Source organism: Canis lupus, chromosome 27 (assembly GCF_048164855.1).
Source record: "Canis lupus baileyi chromosome 27, mCanLup2.hap1, whole genome shotgun sequence".
Classification (NCBI taxonomy): domain Eukaryota; kingdom Metazoa; phylum Chordata; class Mammalia; order Carnivora; family Canidae; genus Canis; species Canis lupus.
Window position 1 is genome coordinate 41,349,860 of NC_132864.1, and position 18,282 is coordinate 41,368,141.

An 18,282-nucleotide genomic window follows, 5' to 3' on the forward strand; every position below is an offset into this window, starting at 1 on the left:
AGGGGGATGTCTCAGAATCTAGTCTGTCCCTGGCAGGTGGATGGGTTTACCCTGTAGCCCGTGGCAGCCTTAGCAATTTCTGCTTTCTTCCCCAGATTGAAACCCCTCACATCGAACATGACCCTGTCAGGCAGAGCAGACCTAAGAGTATCCCTAATCCATTAGGAACGCAGAAAAGTAAGGGCTAACGATCCTCATCCCAAGAGGGAACACATTTTCTTCTTCTCTCTGTGAGATGATGGATGTTAACGGAGTTTACTGTGGTCATGATTTAGCATTAGATGTTACGAAAGGCCTTATGCTACCCACCTTGAATTAATACTGTGCTCTCTGCCAATTACATCTTTTTTAAAACAACAACAACAAAAATATTTTATTTATTTATTCATGAGAGACCCAGAGAGAGAGGCAGAGACACAGGCAGAGGGAGAAGCAGGCTCCATGCAGGGAGCCCGATGTGGACTCGATCCCAGGACCCCGGGGTCATGACCTGAGCCAAAGGCAGATGCTCAACCACCAAGCCCCCCAGGTGTCCCTCTCTGCCAATTACATCTTGATAAAACTGAATGAAGGCAAAAGAACAGATCCGTAAGCAAACCTCGTCTCCTGGAGGACACACACCCATGCTGCTGGCAACACAGCTCAACCACCACATGCTGGACGTCCCTGTTGAATCTAGTAACTACAGAAACCCATTTAAAGAGTGGATAATGTAGAATCTGTGATCTCAAACCTACAAAACCAGGAAGGTGTCATCCGACAGCTTGGAGGAGGGAGGTGATGGGACCTTTGCTATAACACCTGTCTGCCTATAATGGCCAATCAAGTTGTCTTGAATGTTCCAACCAAGGTTATTGGAACTAAGCACAGAGTGCTCGTAATTAGGTTATTGCCAGCCATTCTGTTTCAGCCCGCCAGTAATAAATCTCTAAGCTGATTTGCCTTATCATGAAAGTCCTTATGGCACAAAACCACAGGTTAGTGAGAAACCCATAAAGATAAACAAAGCCAGGCGATTCTGGGTCTCCCTGTAAACTCAGTTTCTTATTTATGGGGCCTACTGATTCTTATGAAAGCCAGACAAAACTATGGATACTTCATAATTGATCTCTTAACTCTTAGCATCTCCCAAGGGGGCACTTAACTGTGATGCCAAAAAGCAGGAGGTGGGCTCATTTTTGCTCAAGGTGACAAGTGTCAGGACTTAGGACTCAGCCCATTCCATCCCAGATGGGCATTTGGTGCCTGAAGTAGAATAAAAAATGCACTCAAGGGGGGCACCTGGGCGGCTCAGTCGGTGAAGCATCTGCCTTAAGCTCAGGTCATGCTCTCAGGGTCCTGGGATGAAGCCCCATGGTGGGCTCCTTCCTCAGCGAGGGGTCTGCTTCTCCCTCCCCCTCCACCCCTCCCCCTGCTCCTGTGTACTCTCTTTCTCCTTCAAATAAATAAAATCTTTAAAAAAACACATTGAAGGTAGTATAAAACCTTCAATTATTCATCCTAATTACAGGGATGATAATAGCTGAATGAAACTATAACCCTGAAATCTTATCTTAGCCAACATCTCTCCTGTAAGCAACTAACACCTTAGCAAAATCCAAATAGAAATGATTTGAATGTTTTGTGTGTGTGTGTGGTGGAGACAGTGCATGGTAAAAATAATACCAATATAATACCATATTTTTCTAAAGCAAAAATGAATAAAAAGAACAGAAGTGGATATATAGATGGACCACATTCTGGAGTGTCATTAGTTTGCCCACATAACAGTTCTAATAACCTCTAGTCATTGTCAAGTTCAGTTAGGGGAAAATGATGGAAAAGTCTAAAACTTTGCTAGGACATTCTGAAAATGTCTTTTTGCTACTCTTGAAGAAAAAAAAAAGTCTTTGATTTGGAATCTACCATATTAGAAAATTAAAGTATTAAGCAGTCATGAATAAATGCTAATGAGTCTCTGCGATTTCTTTAAGAGAAATAGAAATTACATTAATCAATGCTGACCTGTAGAAAACTCATCAAAATGCACTTCTGAAGTTAATAGCAAATTAAAATTATAAAAAAAAAAAAAAAAAAAAACTCTCCAAGCTGGGTTCTTTCTAAGTTGGTATAAGCCTCTGGCAAAAGCATGCTCTATTTTGAGCCCAAATGGCTTTTTCCCTATTTGTTTTACCCACGTTATTCCCCTCACCACCAACCTGAGCACACGTAGGCCTACCTCCTTTCTGGGCAACTGAAGTTGATTTAAACCAAACCTCGAAGATAGCCAGAGAGTGGAAAAAAGGGTAGAGGAAGAACAGGACTAGGCGAGTGGCTTCAGGATGGCCCTGGTGTCCAACTAGGGGCCCTAATAGGTGCAAGGACATCGATGAGGTGGGAAGAGGGAACCGGTGCATGCAGTAGGCCCATGACGGTCTTACTCTTCGTGTTCGTAAGTTTACTACATGTTCTGTACTTGGAAATCATTTGTGAAGTATAATCACTTCTAGTTTTGTGACGTATAATCACTTCTCAAGGTTGCTGTGTGGGGCAGCGAAGGAGCTTGACCATATTCACGCTTTGCATCAATAACTTGCGTTACTGGGCTCTTGGAAATCAGAACACTTCCCCGCGTCTCTGAAAGAACTCTCTAATTAATGCCACGTCTGTACCCAACTTGTTTTTTAGCACCCAGTTGATCCTGCCTCCCTGAATTACTTACTCCACCCACATGGCAGGTATGAGCGAGGAGGAAAAGTGATCGCGCTGCGATTCAGAGTAACATTTTTCAAACACTGTGCTTCTGTTTACCAGTTACATAATTCTGTCCAAAAAGTGTTTTCTGGACCATTCTCATCTATCATAAGCGCTCAGATTCTTACCTTCCTTGGCTATTGTGAATATACTGAATCTGTTGCATCTGACTTAACCTGGAAAAGATGTTTTACATCCAAATTTCTATTTCTCGAATACGATCTGTTCCAGTAAATCTCTTCTTAATTTTTTTTTGCTACTCTAATTAATATGGACTATATCCCTCTGTTACCAACATTAATTATTCATATGTAGGAGTATTTATCATACATATGCTTATTTATTCCTATCTTTACATATATATACATGTATAATTATTCATATGGTTTAAAAAATGAGTTTGACATGAACAGATTAGGCAAATATGAAATAAGACCAGGGAAATGAGTTGGAACTGGAAATGAATTCATGCACACATCTCCTGCCCCAAAGTCTTTTTTTTAAAAAATTTTTTTAAAGGTTTTTTTTTTAAGATTTTATTTATTTATTCATGAGAGACACAGAGAAAGAGGCAGAGACATAGGCAGAGGGAGAAGCAGGCTCCATGCAGGGAGCCCAATGCGGGACTCGATCCTGGGTCTCCAGGATCATGCCCTGGGCTGAAGGCAGATGCTCAACCGCTGAGCCACCCAGGTGCCCCTGCCCCAAAGTCTTTTAGAGCTTTCTAGAGATTGTATCTCAAAGGAAATATGATCAATTATAAGACTAACTCTCAGTTGAAGTCTATCAGTGCTATAAGAGCATTGTTTTTCAGAGCATCAGGCCCAAGTACGGTGGTCATTGTGGTGTAGGTGTAGGGACGGTTACAACTTCCCAGAGTGGGGAATATCTGGATTTTATTAATTAGCTTTGATGTGACGGGTCCACAGATATCCTTCAAGAAGCCACTGAGCTAAAATAAGAATCCTATGTTTCTTATCTTTTGTTAGTTGAGAAGCCCTAATTGTCAAACTGTCCAGTAGGATTCTTTTTTTAAAAAAAATATTTTATTTATTTATTTGAGAGAGAGAGAGAGAAAGAGAGACAAGCAGGGGAAGAGGAAAAGAGAGAATCAGACTCTCCGCTGAGCAGGGACTTTGATCCTGGGACCCCAAGATCATGACCTGAGCCGAAGGCAAATGCTCAACTGACTGAACCCCCCATATGCCCCAGCAGGATTCTTAGTACTGTTCTTGCTCCTATGGGTCCCTTTCCACCAAAGACTTCTAGCTAGGGACCCAAAGGGACCGGGAGGCAGACTTGTACAAAATCAGCTATGTATGAAGTTCTTTGGGCATTAATCATTTTGCTCTCACTTCTTTTAATATAATTGAAGCTAGAGCTTTAAGTCAAGACTGGAAAGTGGTTACGTTGCCATTCGTGGGAGTCTCCACCATAAGATGAGACTTGCTGAAGCAATGCCACGTCCAGTGTTGGCTGCGAGTGGCCAGGTGAGGGAGAGGACCGAGAGAGTGCATTCTGTGACTTCCTGAATTTCCATTTTCTTCTTTGGGTTTAATATTGATTTGAGCCCCAAAGCTCTCAAACATGCACACCCTCTCCCCTCCCCCATAGAGAATCTGAAACAAATACTTTTTTTCCATTGAAAAAAAAAGAAAAACTACAAATCTACCAACTTACATAGACTTGATTGGTTTCTGTAACAGACGATAGAAGAATGTGTTTCAGTATGATCTAGTAAGCTCTCCCACCTTTTAGATAAGAGATAAATGAAAGTAACACCCGTAATTAGAGCTAGTATTTACTGATCATTTGCTATATGCTGGACATTGTGCTCAGCATTGCCCCTGCTTTAATTGTTTCATTTTATCAACCACCCGATGATATAGTGCTTTCCTTTTACCAACTTTATTAATGAAGAAACCAGGGCATGGAGAAATTAGTGACTGCCCCCCCCCCCCCCCCCCCGCCCCAAGATCACGAGGCTCGTAAGAAACAGATAAGAGAACCAGGATTTAACTCCTGGTCTGACTTTTAATGATGCATAAATCTCCTAACCCCATTAGCTTTCAAACCTATTTCTCATTCTTAAGCAGCAGATGAAATTCGTAAGGGGACAGGCTCACCATTGAAAGGGAAGGGGCTACATGACACATGGACGAGGGACATCTGAGGTTTAGGAAAATATAGATTTACTTGGCTGGTATCCCAAGAAAGAGTCTTCTTTTCTGCCGTTGAGAAGGAAGTCATAACCAAGCTAGACTAAATTTTGAGTGGCCAGACCCACCTTAGAAAATACATCAAAACTTTCAGAATCGTTGGATCTGTTCATTCCTGGGTAACTTCATCACGCACGGAGGAGGTGCACACACACAGTTCAAGAGTAGTGAATAGATCTTGTGTGAAATTTTATCCTAATTACTGTGAAATTCTCTCTCCCCTGTTACTATTTACATCAAATGGTGTTCAGGGTAGAAAGAACAATGTTCTCTGAAAGGCTGATGTCTCATGACTGGTAGGTACGTGGATTACACTTCCCCAAAAAGTTCTTTGATACTGAAGGTTTTATCTCAATAGGTATTTGAAGAACTCAACACATGGATGATTTTACAAATGTTATTGCTTATTGATACTGGGGGTTGATTTCTTATTATTTTATTGATACTGGGGGTTGATTTCTTTTTATTTTTTTAAAGTGGGAGTGTGTTTAAAGCCCAAACTCTAAAAAGTTAAGTATTATAGGAAACACGTAGATACAGGAACAATCATAAAGTCGATGCCTGTAGGTCTGAAGTTTGGAGAAAACTTGGTAGCGTCAGCTCATCTCATTCCTTCACTAGCTCATGCCAAGCGGAAGGCTCTTCTGTAGACTCTGGATGAGAAACTTGGAAGAATAATAAAGTGTGGGGGAGTGTTAATATGGAATGGATTGTGTTGCCCATTTTATATTCAATCCCCCGCCCCACTCTATTGTGTGAGGTGATAGTATAAAGCTGCACCTTTTTTTTTTTTTTGAAAACCTACTACTTTCGTTTCCCTCACGGATCGCATCTGCCTTCCTTGCAGGCACCAATGTCCAGCCACAGTCCCTGAGTCCTTGGCTCCTTCCTTCCTTAGCATTTCATTTCCCAAGTCCTTTGTGGAAAGCAAATGGTCCTAATACCTCTTTTTCCACCCCCATAACCCTTCTAGTTTGTTTTTCCTTACAGTCAGTGTTGCTGGGCTAGGAAGCATATAAAACAGTTTTGGCCAAGTCAGATAAGATGCTTAAAAATAAAAGATACCATGAGCTGCAATTAAACAGTGCCCAAGGGTCAAAGCAATCTCCCTTCCCGTAATAGCTGTGCTTTACTCAAATGAGAACCCCCACGTGTGAAGTGTGCCGTAGAAGATAGCACACGCTTACTCAGGTTTTCGCTCAGATTCAGAAAATAACATGAAAATTGGAATTACCATACTTTTCTAATATTGTATTTGGAAAAACACGTGTTTACCTTGTCTTTTTCTGGGGCTTTCAGTCTTACATCAGATTAGTTTAAAGAAGGGTGGGATTTCTTAATGCGATTTATTGCATTTCTTGCATTGCATCCGGGTGAAGGCTTGGTCTCCACTGGTAATTGCTTTGTAGTTTTAAAGATGAGCCTCGTACTCCTCGTTGCATATTGAAAATGCAACAAATGGAGCCGTGCAAGAGGACTAAAATGATGTTGTCTCTTCCTTTCAGATGGTAAGGTTGAAGTCACGAAAGAAGGTGTGAAGCTGTGTACCATGGGGCCAGGAAAAGTGTTCGGGGAGTTGGCGATTCTTTACAACTGTACCCGGACGGCGACCGTCAAGAGTAAGACTGTTTGCTTTTTTGCAAATACTTTCAATGTCTTTTTCCCTAGACCTTTGCGATAATGATTAACGTGCCTCTTGATTTAGTCTTTGTAATTTCGCGCATCTGTATTTCAAGGCTCACCTTGCCACACGGTCGATCTGTGTGTTTGCCCTCCCAAGGGAGGATCAACAATCTGTTCCGCGTAACTTGTATCTTATCACTGACTTATGGAAGGTACTCTTTTCACCTGGAATTCTTACCGAGGAAGCCTTAACAGAATGTCACAACTCTCTAAATCAAACAGAAGCAAGACCTTTCCTCTCTCTGCTTTTAAAGCTTCACACTAATACTCAAGGAATTTTTACGTATCTGCCTATTTTGGCTTACATTCCCCCATAAATTCCACTTGTTCATTCAGTGGTTTAGAAAAAAATTTAAAGGAGAACTGTCCTTTATCTCGTTCAAACATCAACGAGCGAGACATATCCTGAATTCTGAAGTCGTGTCTGAGTCTATATTCTTGTCTTCAGCTGCTCATCAAGCTGTATATTATAGTATTTTTCTTTTCTACTGATTGAGCTTATTTTAAATCGGGGCAATAAAGCAGCTTGTTTCCCTAATTTTACATGTATGTGTATATATGATTTCTCTAGCAACTTTCATTACTCGGTAGAAACAGCTGCAGTAGTTGTGGGGGGCGGGGGAAAGGGTGGATGGGACGAGTGTGTAATGAACAGAGCCGAACGCAAAAGCCAACACTGGAAGTTCCGTTGCGTCTTTAGGCAGATGTATGTCATGTTGGAAAAGTCCTGACCAGAGAATCCTGTGGATGATTGCAATCATGCATCACTTTGATTAGGTTTGGTTATTTAAAAAAATAAAATAAAAAAAAATGGAGAATGACAGATCATCCATTAGGTTAGCTGGATGCCATTTATATATTGGGGTTCCTTTTCCTCAGAAGTGCGGCATGTGGGTAACAATATGACACTGAATCTTGGATTATCAGGAACTCAGAAGGCACGGCCGTCCAGAATCCCAGAAACTCTCCTACATGTCTTGTTAGCGAATCACCTTTTTATTCATTGAAGTCGCTAAGACCTCAGTTGCAGTTGGGGCCCTTATAGGATGAGTCCTTCTTGACATTTGATTCTTCATCTTTGAAAGCACAAAACTCCTTTGATTGATCGGCACCGCCAGGTTTTTATTTTATGTGATCATTTAATTACATGACTCAAAGAATCATGAAGCCCAGTGAAGCATAACAGAATCTGCCACAATTTTAACTCGCTTAAAAAGTACCTTAAGTAGAAAAAAAAGAGTAGTCACGATGACACTATTAAGTGAAACGGATTAGACAACCATGCCGCATTTTTATGAGAAATACATTCCTTGTAGGTCAAAAGGCCGGAAGAACACATTTTGATTAGAACAGGCCTTCTCAGAATTTTGAGTGGTGAATTGCGAATATCTTAAAATATTTTCAGCCTTGTGTACTGCTCATTTAATTCTAATGAAAACCACAATTCCAAAAAGGTCAACAATTGGTAATAACATGTGCTTAATCTTTTGAAACTTTGAATTATTAAAGAAATACTTCGGATAGATTAAATAATGTATTTAGATGAATTTTACGGCAAAGGTTTTTTTTTTTTTTTTTTCCTAAGATGATTGCTTTGCTTTGTAAAAATTTATTAGGTTCCTATTAAATGGTGCTCATCTGCAGTAGCCTCTATTGTACTCAGGTTTCATGAATTTAAATATACACTTTTGAATCAGATTCAGTGGGAAGGAAGTAGGTGTCAAATGCAAATTATAATCCTAACTATTTGGGGCTGTGGGGAGAACATGTACATCAAAGAAAATGAGTAATGGAGCATGGTCTTTAACACAGACACAGAGAAGGCGCACATGCACGTGTGTTTGTGTGTGTGTGTGTGTGTGTGTGTTCATGGTCACTTAACATGTGGAGGTGTGTTGAGAAAAGGGCCTACGGTTGATGGAGTGCAGATCTTCTCTGCATTTAGAGGTGCAAAGATTTGTGCATGAGTAAGGAACAATACCTACCACCAAGATTCTCTGAAATTCGTGTAAAGAACTATAAGGCGTGAATAATGACTATTTCTTGTTCAGGACCTTTTGTCCCGTCTCTTACACCATCCAGAGAGATTATACTTGTGACCCATGGTCTTTAAATACCACTTTAAATTTATGTGTATGTATGTATGTATGTATGTATGTATTTATTTATTTATTTATTTATTTATTTTAAAGATTTTTATTTATTCATGAGAGACACACAGAGAGAGGCAGAGACGCAGGCAGAGGGAGAAGCAGGCTCCATGCAGGAAGCCCAATGTGGGACTCGATCCTGGGACTCCGGGGTCATGCCCTGAGCTAAAGGCAGATGCTCAACCGCTGAGCCACCCAGAGACCCCCTAAATTTATGTCTAAATTAGACTTTCAAGCTGATCACTTTATAATTCTGGTTAGGTTCCATCACGGACGCTACTTTTACCAAATGACCACAGAATGTAACCCGCCCCACCCCGCCTTCGCCCGCCCCATGCCATCTTACTCATTATGTGTGCTATTTCAAAATGTCCATACTTGGCTCTTTAGATCCAGTCATTTCTCAGGATTCAGGATTTTGCCGACCCTTGTCCATTTCTTCCTAAGCATCATTTTGCCAGGAATGACCATGTAGAGTGACTTTCGAAATGGATTCACCCACTTGCGTGTGAGTCTCAAGTCCGAGGAGACCGCCCATCTACTCGATAGCTCCTCTCTCGGTGCCTCTTTCTTCCTCACTTAGAAGGGTTGTGACCCCCTTTCTCTCAACATCCCCGCCTTTATTCCATGATGCCTTTCTCCTTCCTTTCTCCCTCATCAGCCTGAAAGCTGCCTAGCATTGTAATGCATTTTTAATCTCACAGTGGTAACTAAATCCTGGGTGACATTCAGGAGCTCCTCAATGTACATGAGTCATTTCTTGTTCAAAAGAGCACTTTTTTGAAGTTTTATCAGGCCATGAATAAATAAATCCCAGTGACTTCCTGCTAACAAAGATGATTCTATTACCTGTGGGTGGATTTATTTATTTATTTATTTATTTATTTATTTATTTATTTATTTTAGCTTAGGGTATCAAAAAAGTTGTTTTCTTATTAAAGTTACAGATTGGCAGATGCTATAAAATAGAATAAGCTTTGTTCGTAATGCTTCAACTGAAAGAAGCACCAGAGTGGTTTGACACAAGTCCTTTGTTTTTCATCTGGGGAGAAATCAATTGGCATTCCTCTGGAAATAAATAAATGTATGCCACTGGTTATTATGGTAACAGCAGCAGAGTGATCTGATAGCACCAAGAATAGCAATTTTTAAAATTGAAGCCATAATGACAGGGAAAGAAAACCTCATACAGTGGTGCAGGAAATCTAGAGTCAGAGTTTATTCCTGTCTTATAAAACATCACCATTGATTTTTTTCCCCCTGGGGAATGAGTATATCAAAATACGTAAAATTAACATTTTGTTGGAAACAAATATAACAAATGTCTTGAGGTTATTCATGGCTTAAACAGCCTCAAGGTTTCTTTAACTGTGACGTGAACAGGGCCACTTGGATCGCCTATCCCAACCCAAACACTCCCCCGATGCCACAGGAAGGAAAAAAAAAATTGTTATCTCTCATTTTCACAACACCAAACAATGTATCCGACGGTGTTTGAACTTCACATTTTAGCTAAATATTTTGGGGTTGTGCAGATAAAAGAGTTTTACTATTGATTTTCAGACCTCGCAAAGGTTAGGGACTTCTAAGACATCCATTTAATACCCTTGGCTCCCTCAATTCCCATACCTGGAAGCATATTCCCATCTCTTCCTAAAATGTCACTTCTGGTCGAGGTTTTACTTTTCACCACCCTCACAGCTAACGCAGCATCAATTTACACTCACCCTGGGCCTCTCACCTTGCTTCTGTGCCCAAGGTTCTTAAAAATCACACACGCACGCACACACACACACACTCACGGAAACATTGAAGTTGCTGGAAACTTAAAAATAGAATGGAAAGGCATTTACCTCACAGTGAGCAAATTGCCCTGCGTGTGGATTTGCAAGGATATTTATGCTATTGTCTTGTTTTACCTGGATTCCCCACAACCAGTTCTCCCAAGGACGCAGGGATGTTTTTGTGGTTTGCTTTCTATGCCTCTTTGCTCCCAACATGAATTGGGGTATTTTTGCTTGAAGATACTGAATGGAAGTCTGTTCCTCCTACTTTGAGTGTCTGGCTCACAAATCCCCAACCTCAGGCAGTGTATTCTTCAAACAGTCTCATTCAAATAGATTCCAGTAGAACTCAAACCTTCCCTTTGTAAGAAAACCTCTCACTACCAGCTTAAGTTGAAACCCTACAAAACTATCTGCAAAATTTGTCTTGGGGGTGGGGAGGGAGGCTCTTTTATGAATGTCCTTGAGCAAAATATGTGAGTTATTATTTTTCCTTATATTATTTATAGCAAGTATTTTAAGATTCCTCAGATACTAAAATGTTTAAGTACTAACATAAAAAGAGCCTAAACATCCTACAAGAAATCCGACAAATTGATGACTTCAGTAACATCTGCTAAAAATATCTTTCTGCCTTTGCTTTTGAATACTTTCGAGCTTACCTAAGCCTTCCTAGGATATTTGTACAGGGGGAGTTGACTAATTAAGATATTTCAGTATGTCGTGGACATTTTAAGAACAAAGTTCAGGGGCACCATCAGTTTGGTTGAGCTCTGCCTTGGGTTCAGGTCATGATCTCAGGGTCCTGGGATCCAGGCCTGCATTGGGCTCCCTGCCCAGTGGGGAGTCTGCTTCTCTCTCTCCCTCTGCTCTGGCTCCTGCTCTCTCTCTCTCCCTCTTTCAAATAAATACATAAAATATTAAAAAAGAAAAAAAAGAACAGAAGGTTGGGATTTTTGGTTTATTTATTTTTTTTTATTTAAAACAATTCAAGTCTATGCAGTAAGATGGCTTGCACATTCCTGTGTAGCCTTGTTTCAAACCTGTTATTTGACCTGACTGAGAAAAATCTGCCAACTATCAAAAAAAGAAAACACAAAACAAAACCACTGAAGAATGAGGGGAAAAAAAAAATGAAGACTTGATTAAGGTTACTTGTTCAAATACTTCTGTGTGTTGTAAATGTAATACTTACAAGGTCAGCAGTGCCTCTTATCCATAAAGGCACAAAAGAGACACATGCCAATTTTATTAATACAAAGGAATCCTGGCTAAAGCTCTTCTAATGGCTGTAAGCCTTAAATATGAAGATGATTGAGTCAAGAAGTGAGCAGTTAGACGCTTTGTAGGAAATATCGTTGTGTAGTGCCATGAAGCATCGTTTATGACAAAGTTACGTTCACTTGTGGGCTTGGAGCAACGCGGTCTGGGAGTAGCGACGGTTGTCCTGTGTGCGGTTATTACCTGGGGTTTTAATGAGCAGCTCGGAGCCCAGACTATGCTCCCTGCACCCACAGCACAAAAGCAGAGGAGATAAGTATGCTAATGAGAACGTCTCTGTGCTGCCTTCAAGGCCAATTAAAAAGATGCAAGCTTTGCATTCTCCTAGTCTAATGCCTGCCACCTACCAAGAATCCCAAAAGGAAAGGAGAAACAAAGGAAATTTAGGCTGATGATGACCAGAAATGTGACCCTGATTACAAAAGGCACGTCCAGGAACTACCCCGGGGGACTTGTCATCTTGGACAACAAAACAATGATCCAGCCGCATCTTGGAGAAGCAGGTACCCCTTTAAGTGAGCGAGACAATATTCTTTTCAGTAAACTGTTCTTATCACATTTGTCTATTAAAGAATCCTGTGAAATTAGTAACATAAATCCAATTATGTCATCCCTGAGAAACAAATCTCTTTATTAAGGGAATCAATTCACTAAGTACCAGTGATGCCACATACCGGACTAACGAAAGCTATTTAATCTCATTTCTATATGGTTTAACTGAAATAAAAGTGAATTTCAGAGAAGAAAGCAGTGAAGTACAATGTTTTTCTTTTCTTTTTTTTTAAAGATTTTATTTTTAAATAATCTCTTCACCCAACGTGGGGCTCAAACTTACAACCCTGAGATCAAGAGTCACACGCCCCACCGACTCCGACAGAGCCAACCAGGCGCCTTCATGTTTTTCTTTTATAGGCTGAATGTTTTTTTCTGATTCCTGATGGGAATTGTTATAGTCAGAATTTATTTGACTTATATTTATCTACTTCCAAAGAAATATTTCAGTTCAGTAATGTCTAGGCTTGGTAGACAGGCATATGTTAGCAGTGCTTCTTGGGGGAAGACAGGAATACCTTTTATCATCAAAAGAAGGCAATACTACTTAATTCCTTCCTGTGGCTAGATAAATATTCCCCCTCTTGCCTTTAATTAATGGAGTACCTTGAGTGTTCCCTATATCTAGAGAATAGTCGGGCTTTAATTGACGGGATGTTTTTTTTAAGGATCACAGATAATTTAATAGTAAATATAAAGATGGATGAGGAAGCCTGATATATACTTTATTTTTTTTCAGCAGCTTCTTTAATCTTGCAGAATTTTCTATGAAGGCTGGCATCATAAAAAGCTCCCACATGAGGGTGCCTGGCTGGCTCCGTTTGTAGAGCATGTGACTCTTGACCTCAGGGTCATGAGTTCAAGGCCCACATTAGGCATAGAGCAAACATTAAAAAATAAAGAATTAAAACTAATATAGTAAAAAAAAAAAAGAAAGAAAGAAAAGCTCTTACACAATGTAAAGGTTGTGTATCTTTTGGTAATACTGAATCTTCATTTATTCAAGAATTTGGTAAGAGGTAATTTTAGTATTTACTCAGCTGATTGAAAGAAGGAAAAGCCAAGTATTGACATAGGTCAATATTGTATATTATGTAATTATTACGTTTTAAAAAATGAAACATTCCTCTCCACGGACTGTGATGGAGGCTCAGCAGGAACAAGGAATAAGAGCAGAGGACATTTGAAGGCTGTGAGTGACGTCTAAGATCAGAGCTCTTGGGCATGGCGTAGCGTTACCCTAGTTTTATTGCTGGAGTGACTGATTTTAAGCGACTGGTCCCGGCCACGTGGCTGTGTGGTTAGAGGGAGGTCTGGGAGCATGACACTGCTTTGCTCTGCTGTTGTCATAAGTGTTTATGTTTCATCTGCAGTGGCTCATTTTGCTTTGAGACACAAGTGCATCTGTAGGACTACCTCTATTGACCTAAGGCTTCAGGCTTTATTTCCACCAGAAAAAAGAAAAAAAAAAAAAAAAAAAAAAAAGGTTATGCAGCATGTTCTAATTGTGGGTTTTTAAAATTTTTAAACTGTAACATACGGACCCACATTAACAACATCTGTTACAAAAGGATGAATCCTGTGATATAATGAAGGGAGAGTCATAAGCTTAAAGCCTCAGAGACCCATCCAAAGCAATCTGAACCAATTGCAGGATCTAGATTTTGTAGTGTATTGAGACACTTGAGGGTCTCTTGCAGTGAAACTGTATGGTTCAACATTTGAGACATCACTAAGTAGCTATATACTTCTTTTATGAAGTCTATCAGTCAATGAATCTCCGTAATGTAAGAATTACAAAAATTCAAACAGCAATTCAGAAACATTTAATAAAGGAACTTTTCGTTTTATTTTTTGTTACATATCAACTCTATTAAAAGAAAAAAAATTAAGACACATGACAAACATGTTTACTTTTGTTTTCCCTGGAGGAAAAACAGTCTCGGCGATTCATTGGTCAATCTGAACAGCCACTGTTTTTTAAAGATTTTATACATTTATTCATGAGAGACACACAGGGAGAGGCAGAGACCCAGGCAGAGGGAGAAGCAGGCTCCATGCAGGGAGGCCGATGCGGGATTTGATCCCAGGACCCTGGGGTCACGCCTTGAGCCAAAGGCAGATGCTCAACCACTGAGCCACCCAGGTGTCCCGAGTAACCATCCTTCTTATGGGATGCTCTTTGTTGAGTGGATACGTTTCTAAGTCATCATGGTAACAGTGCTTTATAGTTTACAACCTGTGACTCGGGCATTATCTAACGCGATCCTCAGGTGAGAGAAGTCCTCTCCAGATGAGAAAGTGGAGGCCGAGATCATGGAATCCATCAATGCTACTTGATTTACAAACTGAAGCCAGTGTCAGTAGGCGTCCCTTCCTCCGTTTCCTCAAACGTGTGTAGACCTTTGAGTGAAGTCTGTAAAATGCCTACTACCCACGCACATACACGTGGACTCTGGATTAGGGAACTTCAAGTGTTTTCTACAACATTTATCACAGTGTGGAGTCTGGAACTGCCAGGCATCCGCTGGGCACCTGTTAGAAGATGCCAGAGCTTTTGCACTTCTGTCAATGCAGCGGATCTGTGTGGTGGGTCACAGCCATCTGTGTGAGCAAGTCCTCCAGGTGGTTCTCAAGCATCCCGAGTTTGAGGACCACTGATCGGCACCCTACAGGTGCATTATTTGTATTAACCTTCAAACAATACACGCTTCCTTGCATTGAATTGTCAATATTGAAATATTTAAGAGAAAATTACAGACACCATATATTTGCTATTATTCTGGGCGTCATTGTCGGTTTTTTTTAAATCTCCTCGCTATTTGGTTGCCTTTAAGCAACGATATTGAAGAAAAGTTGTGTGTTTCTTTTAAGGAGTGAAACACAGCATCAGTGGAAGACTACCAGCATTGTGCCCATTATTAACATATTCTTTTGAAGAATAGTGAGAAGTAAAATGAAAAGAAGAACAGGTTGAGAGGGGAGGAAAAAATTAAAAAATCATGGACTGCTGGGCTGTGTTGTTAACAGGAACAGCTTTTAGATTTATTAAATGTGATAGTTAAGATGCTGATGGGAAAACAGAACAAAGAAAAGAGTTTCATTTGACTTTTGTTGTTCTTTGTCATAGTCACGGATGTAATTTGGATTTGGCAAAAACGAATACGGACGGGCGTTTCTAAGAGAACGAGAGGCCCGGAGATGTCTGAACGAGTAGAGTGCCTTTCAGTGTTGGGTTGAATCCAGTCCATTGGGCCCAAGAGTGGAAAAGGTCCTTTATAGCCCGTGTCGGGGGTCATTGATCTAAGTCATGGTGAGGGGCCCCGGCAGTGCTAGGAGGATTGCAGATCTCTTAGCGTCTAATAATTAGCAGACGGGGTGATTGTATTGCAGTCATTGAGAAAGACTCGTAGAGCTCCGAGAGCTGGTGTGTGGCAGGTGGCCCATTTCTGCGGAGGTCTAAGGAAACGAGGGTGAACCATGAATGTGGCAGTAGATGCTCGGAAAGGCAGAGAGGAGAGGGCCGAGAAAGTGTAGGGCCTTCGGAAGCCAGACAGTGTTTTCTGTAGCTACGTGTTCTTTACACTTTGTTTTCTCTGAGGGGGATAATCTGCTTCGCTAACCATATGCACTTTACGCCCTCATCATTCCCCCCACTGGTAGTAAACAACTTTTTATGGATTTGAAAGCATTGTTGTCTGTACGTTTTCTGAACGTGATCACACAGTATTATGCGAACTGTCTTCACGACCGAACTCTTTTCTTGTTTTGTTTCTTTTTTCTTTTTTTTTCTTGTTTTGTTTCTAAAGTTGAAATCTCGCGGAGCCCTTTTGTGTGTGAAGTTTACAGGAGCAGATTTTGCTGGTTCCAGATGGGGGAGCGGCCTCCGGGAACCTCGTCTAGTGGCTCTGTATCCCCTTACTCTCATCCCTGGATTCAGCACGTCTGTGGCTTGTTTTGGGGGGTGGGGGTTCGGATAGCTTAGCTCTAATTAAATCTAAGGGTACTTGGCGTATCTAAGCAGTGGCCATTCTCGATAAACTATCTTCATGTATTTAGGAGGTAGTTTTGGAACATTGGTGAGGTCCAGAGACAAAGGCCAAGAAAGTATTCTTGAGGCATCTCTGGTGCAATAAAGGCCTGGCTATTGTCAAGCTAAGGTCTTCTTTCCCTCTGGTAAGGCCTTAATATGAAGATAGTTAAGATCTTTCTAGAGGAACGTTATATACTTAAGTATTTGTCAATGGGCTGCAGGTTAAGAGGACATTTTCTTTTACTTACATTCCCTTCTGCCTCTGTTTCCCCCTTCACTCCTGGAGGGGTGGGTGTTGTCAGGGCTCCAGGAAGTTGACTCTCTGGATCTCTGCAAGTTAGGCTGTGGATAAGAATCCTTTTTTCCTTGTCAATCACCGAGACACTGGTGAACTGGTGGAGACCGATGTCCTACAGGACTGGGATCTCTGTCATTCAGCCATTTGCTTTGTCCTTCCCTTAGTTTTAGGGCCTCCAGGAGCACCTGGGGAATGTCACACGTATCCCAGCTTGGATGGGAGTGGGGAGGTTTGCAGGGTGTAAGCTCGTGCTGTGTCCTCACCTGCCTTCTGCTCCCTCATCACATACCCTGGCCCTGTGCACCGTCTCTAACCTTCACGGTGGCCCCGTTCCCCAGGGATCAATGACACCATTGCACGGGTGAGGCCCCAGAGCCGCAGAAGGTTTGAGTAACTTCCTTATGCTCCCACATCTAGACTGCCAACCTGTACTCCTCTCCTTGGCAGTTGCCACCTAGCCGTTGAACTGTATCCTCTCATCTTGGTTCCTGGCACTTGATAGATGAAGATCCAACTTCCGATCTGTACTGTCATTTATCAGGAATTTCTTTCTTAAAAAAAAAAAAAGAAAGAAAGGAATATCTTTCTTTTTTTTTTTTTCCTAAAGATTTTGATTATTTATTTGAGAGAGAGACAGCAGAGCCAGAGAGAGCACATGAGCTGGGGGGAGTGGCAGAGGGAGAGGAAGAAACAGACTCCTCAGCTGAGCAGGGATCCCAACTGGGGGGACCCTGAGATCATGACCTGAGCTGAGGGCAGATGCTCAACCGACTGAGCCTCCCAGGTGCCCTCATCTGGATTTTCTTAGACTCGTGTCAGATCCTTGAAGCCCTGCCACACACACCGGAGAGCATCACGGAGGGAGGGCATAGCCCTACAATTCAAGCATTTGTAACCTAGTTGGAGAGACTGGATAAAGAGATTATGAGGAATCCCTGGCAATCAAGAGACTTTGAAAACTAGAGGAATTCTGGGGGCAGAGAAATGGCCCTGGGCTGACATGCACAAGCTTTGTGGAGATGGAAACAGATGTGCCCAAATCAGAGAGTAGATTAGTTCAGAGGAGAGAGTCTAGCACCCTATTGCCTGGGTTCAGATTCTCTGCCACAAGCTCTGTGCCCTTTGGAAAATAATGGGTCTCCATTCTTCTTGGGCCTCCATTTTTTTTTTACCTTTATTTTATTTTTTGAAGATTTTATTTATTTATTCATGAGAGACACACACAGAGAGAGGCAGAGACACAGGCAGAGGGAGACGCAGGCTCCCTGCGGGGAGCCTGATGCAGGACTCGATCCCAGGACCCCGGGGTCATGCCGTGAACTGAAGGCAGATGCTCCACCACTGAGCCACCCGGGCGTCCCTGTTATTTTACCTTTAAGGTAGGAAGGACCTATCTTATAATTATGGCAAAGATTAAATAAAGGACTCTGTGAACGGCTTAGTGCGACACCAGCATGGAATGCACTCGATAAGCACTCACCTGTTCCTTTCCAGTTGTCTTTACAACTAAAACTGTAAAAACATGAAATGATGATGTCATAGTTGGGGC

General features: G+C 41.4%; 1 protein-coding gene across 5 annotated transcripts in view; it reads left to right on the forward strand.

Moving 5' to 3' along the window:
- The window catches only part of PRKG1 (protein kinase cGMP-dependent 1), a 1,198,973-nt gene that overhangs the window by 427,428 nt on the left and 753,263 nt on the right, over positions 1–18,282 (forward strand). For 4 of the 5 annotated variants that reach the window (XM_072803730.1, XM_072803729.1, XM_072803732.1 and 1 more), the window contains exon 3: positions 6,458–6,571. In XM_072803730.1, the coding sequence (XP_072659831.1) occupies positions 6,458–6,571 (114 nt within the window). Of the gene's footprint in view, positions 1–6,457; positions 6,572–12,211; positions 12,354–18,282 lie in introns of those variants that run through there. The other variant, XM_072803734.1, reaches the window with a different exon arrangement.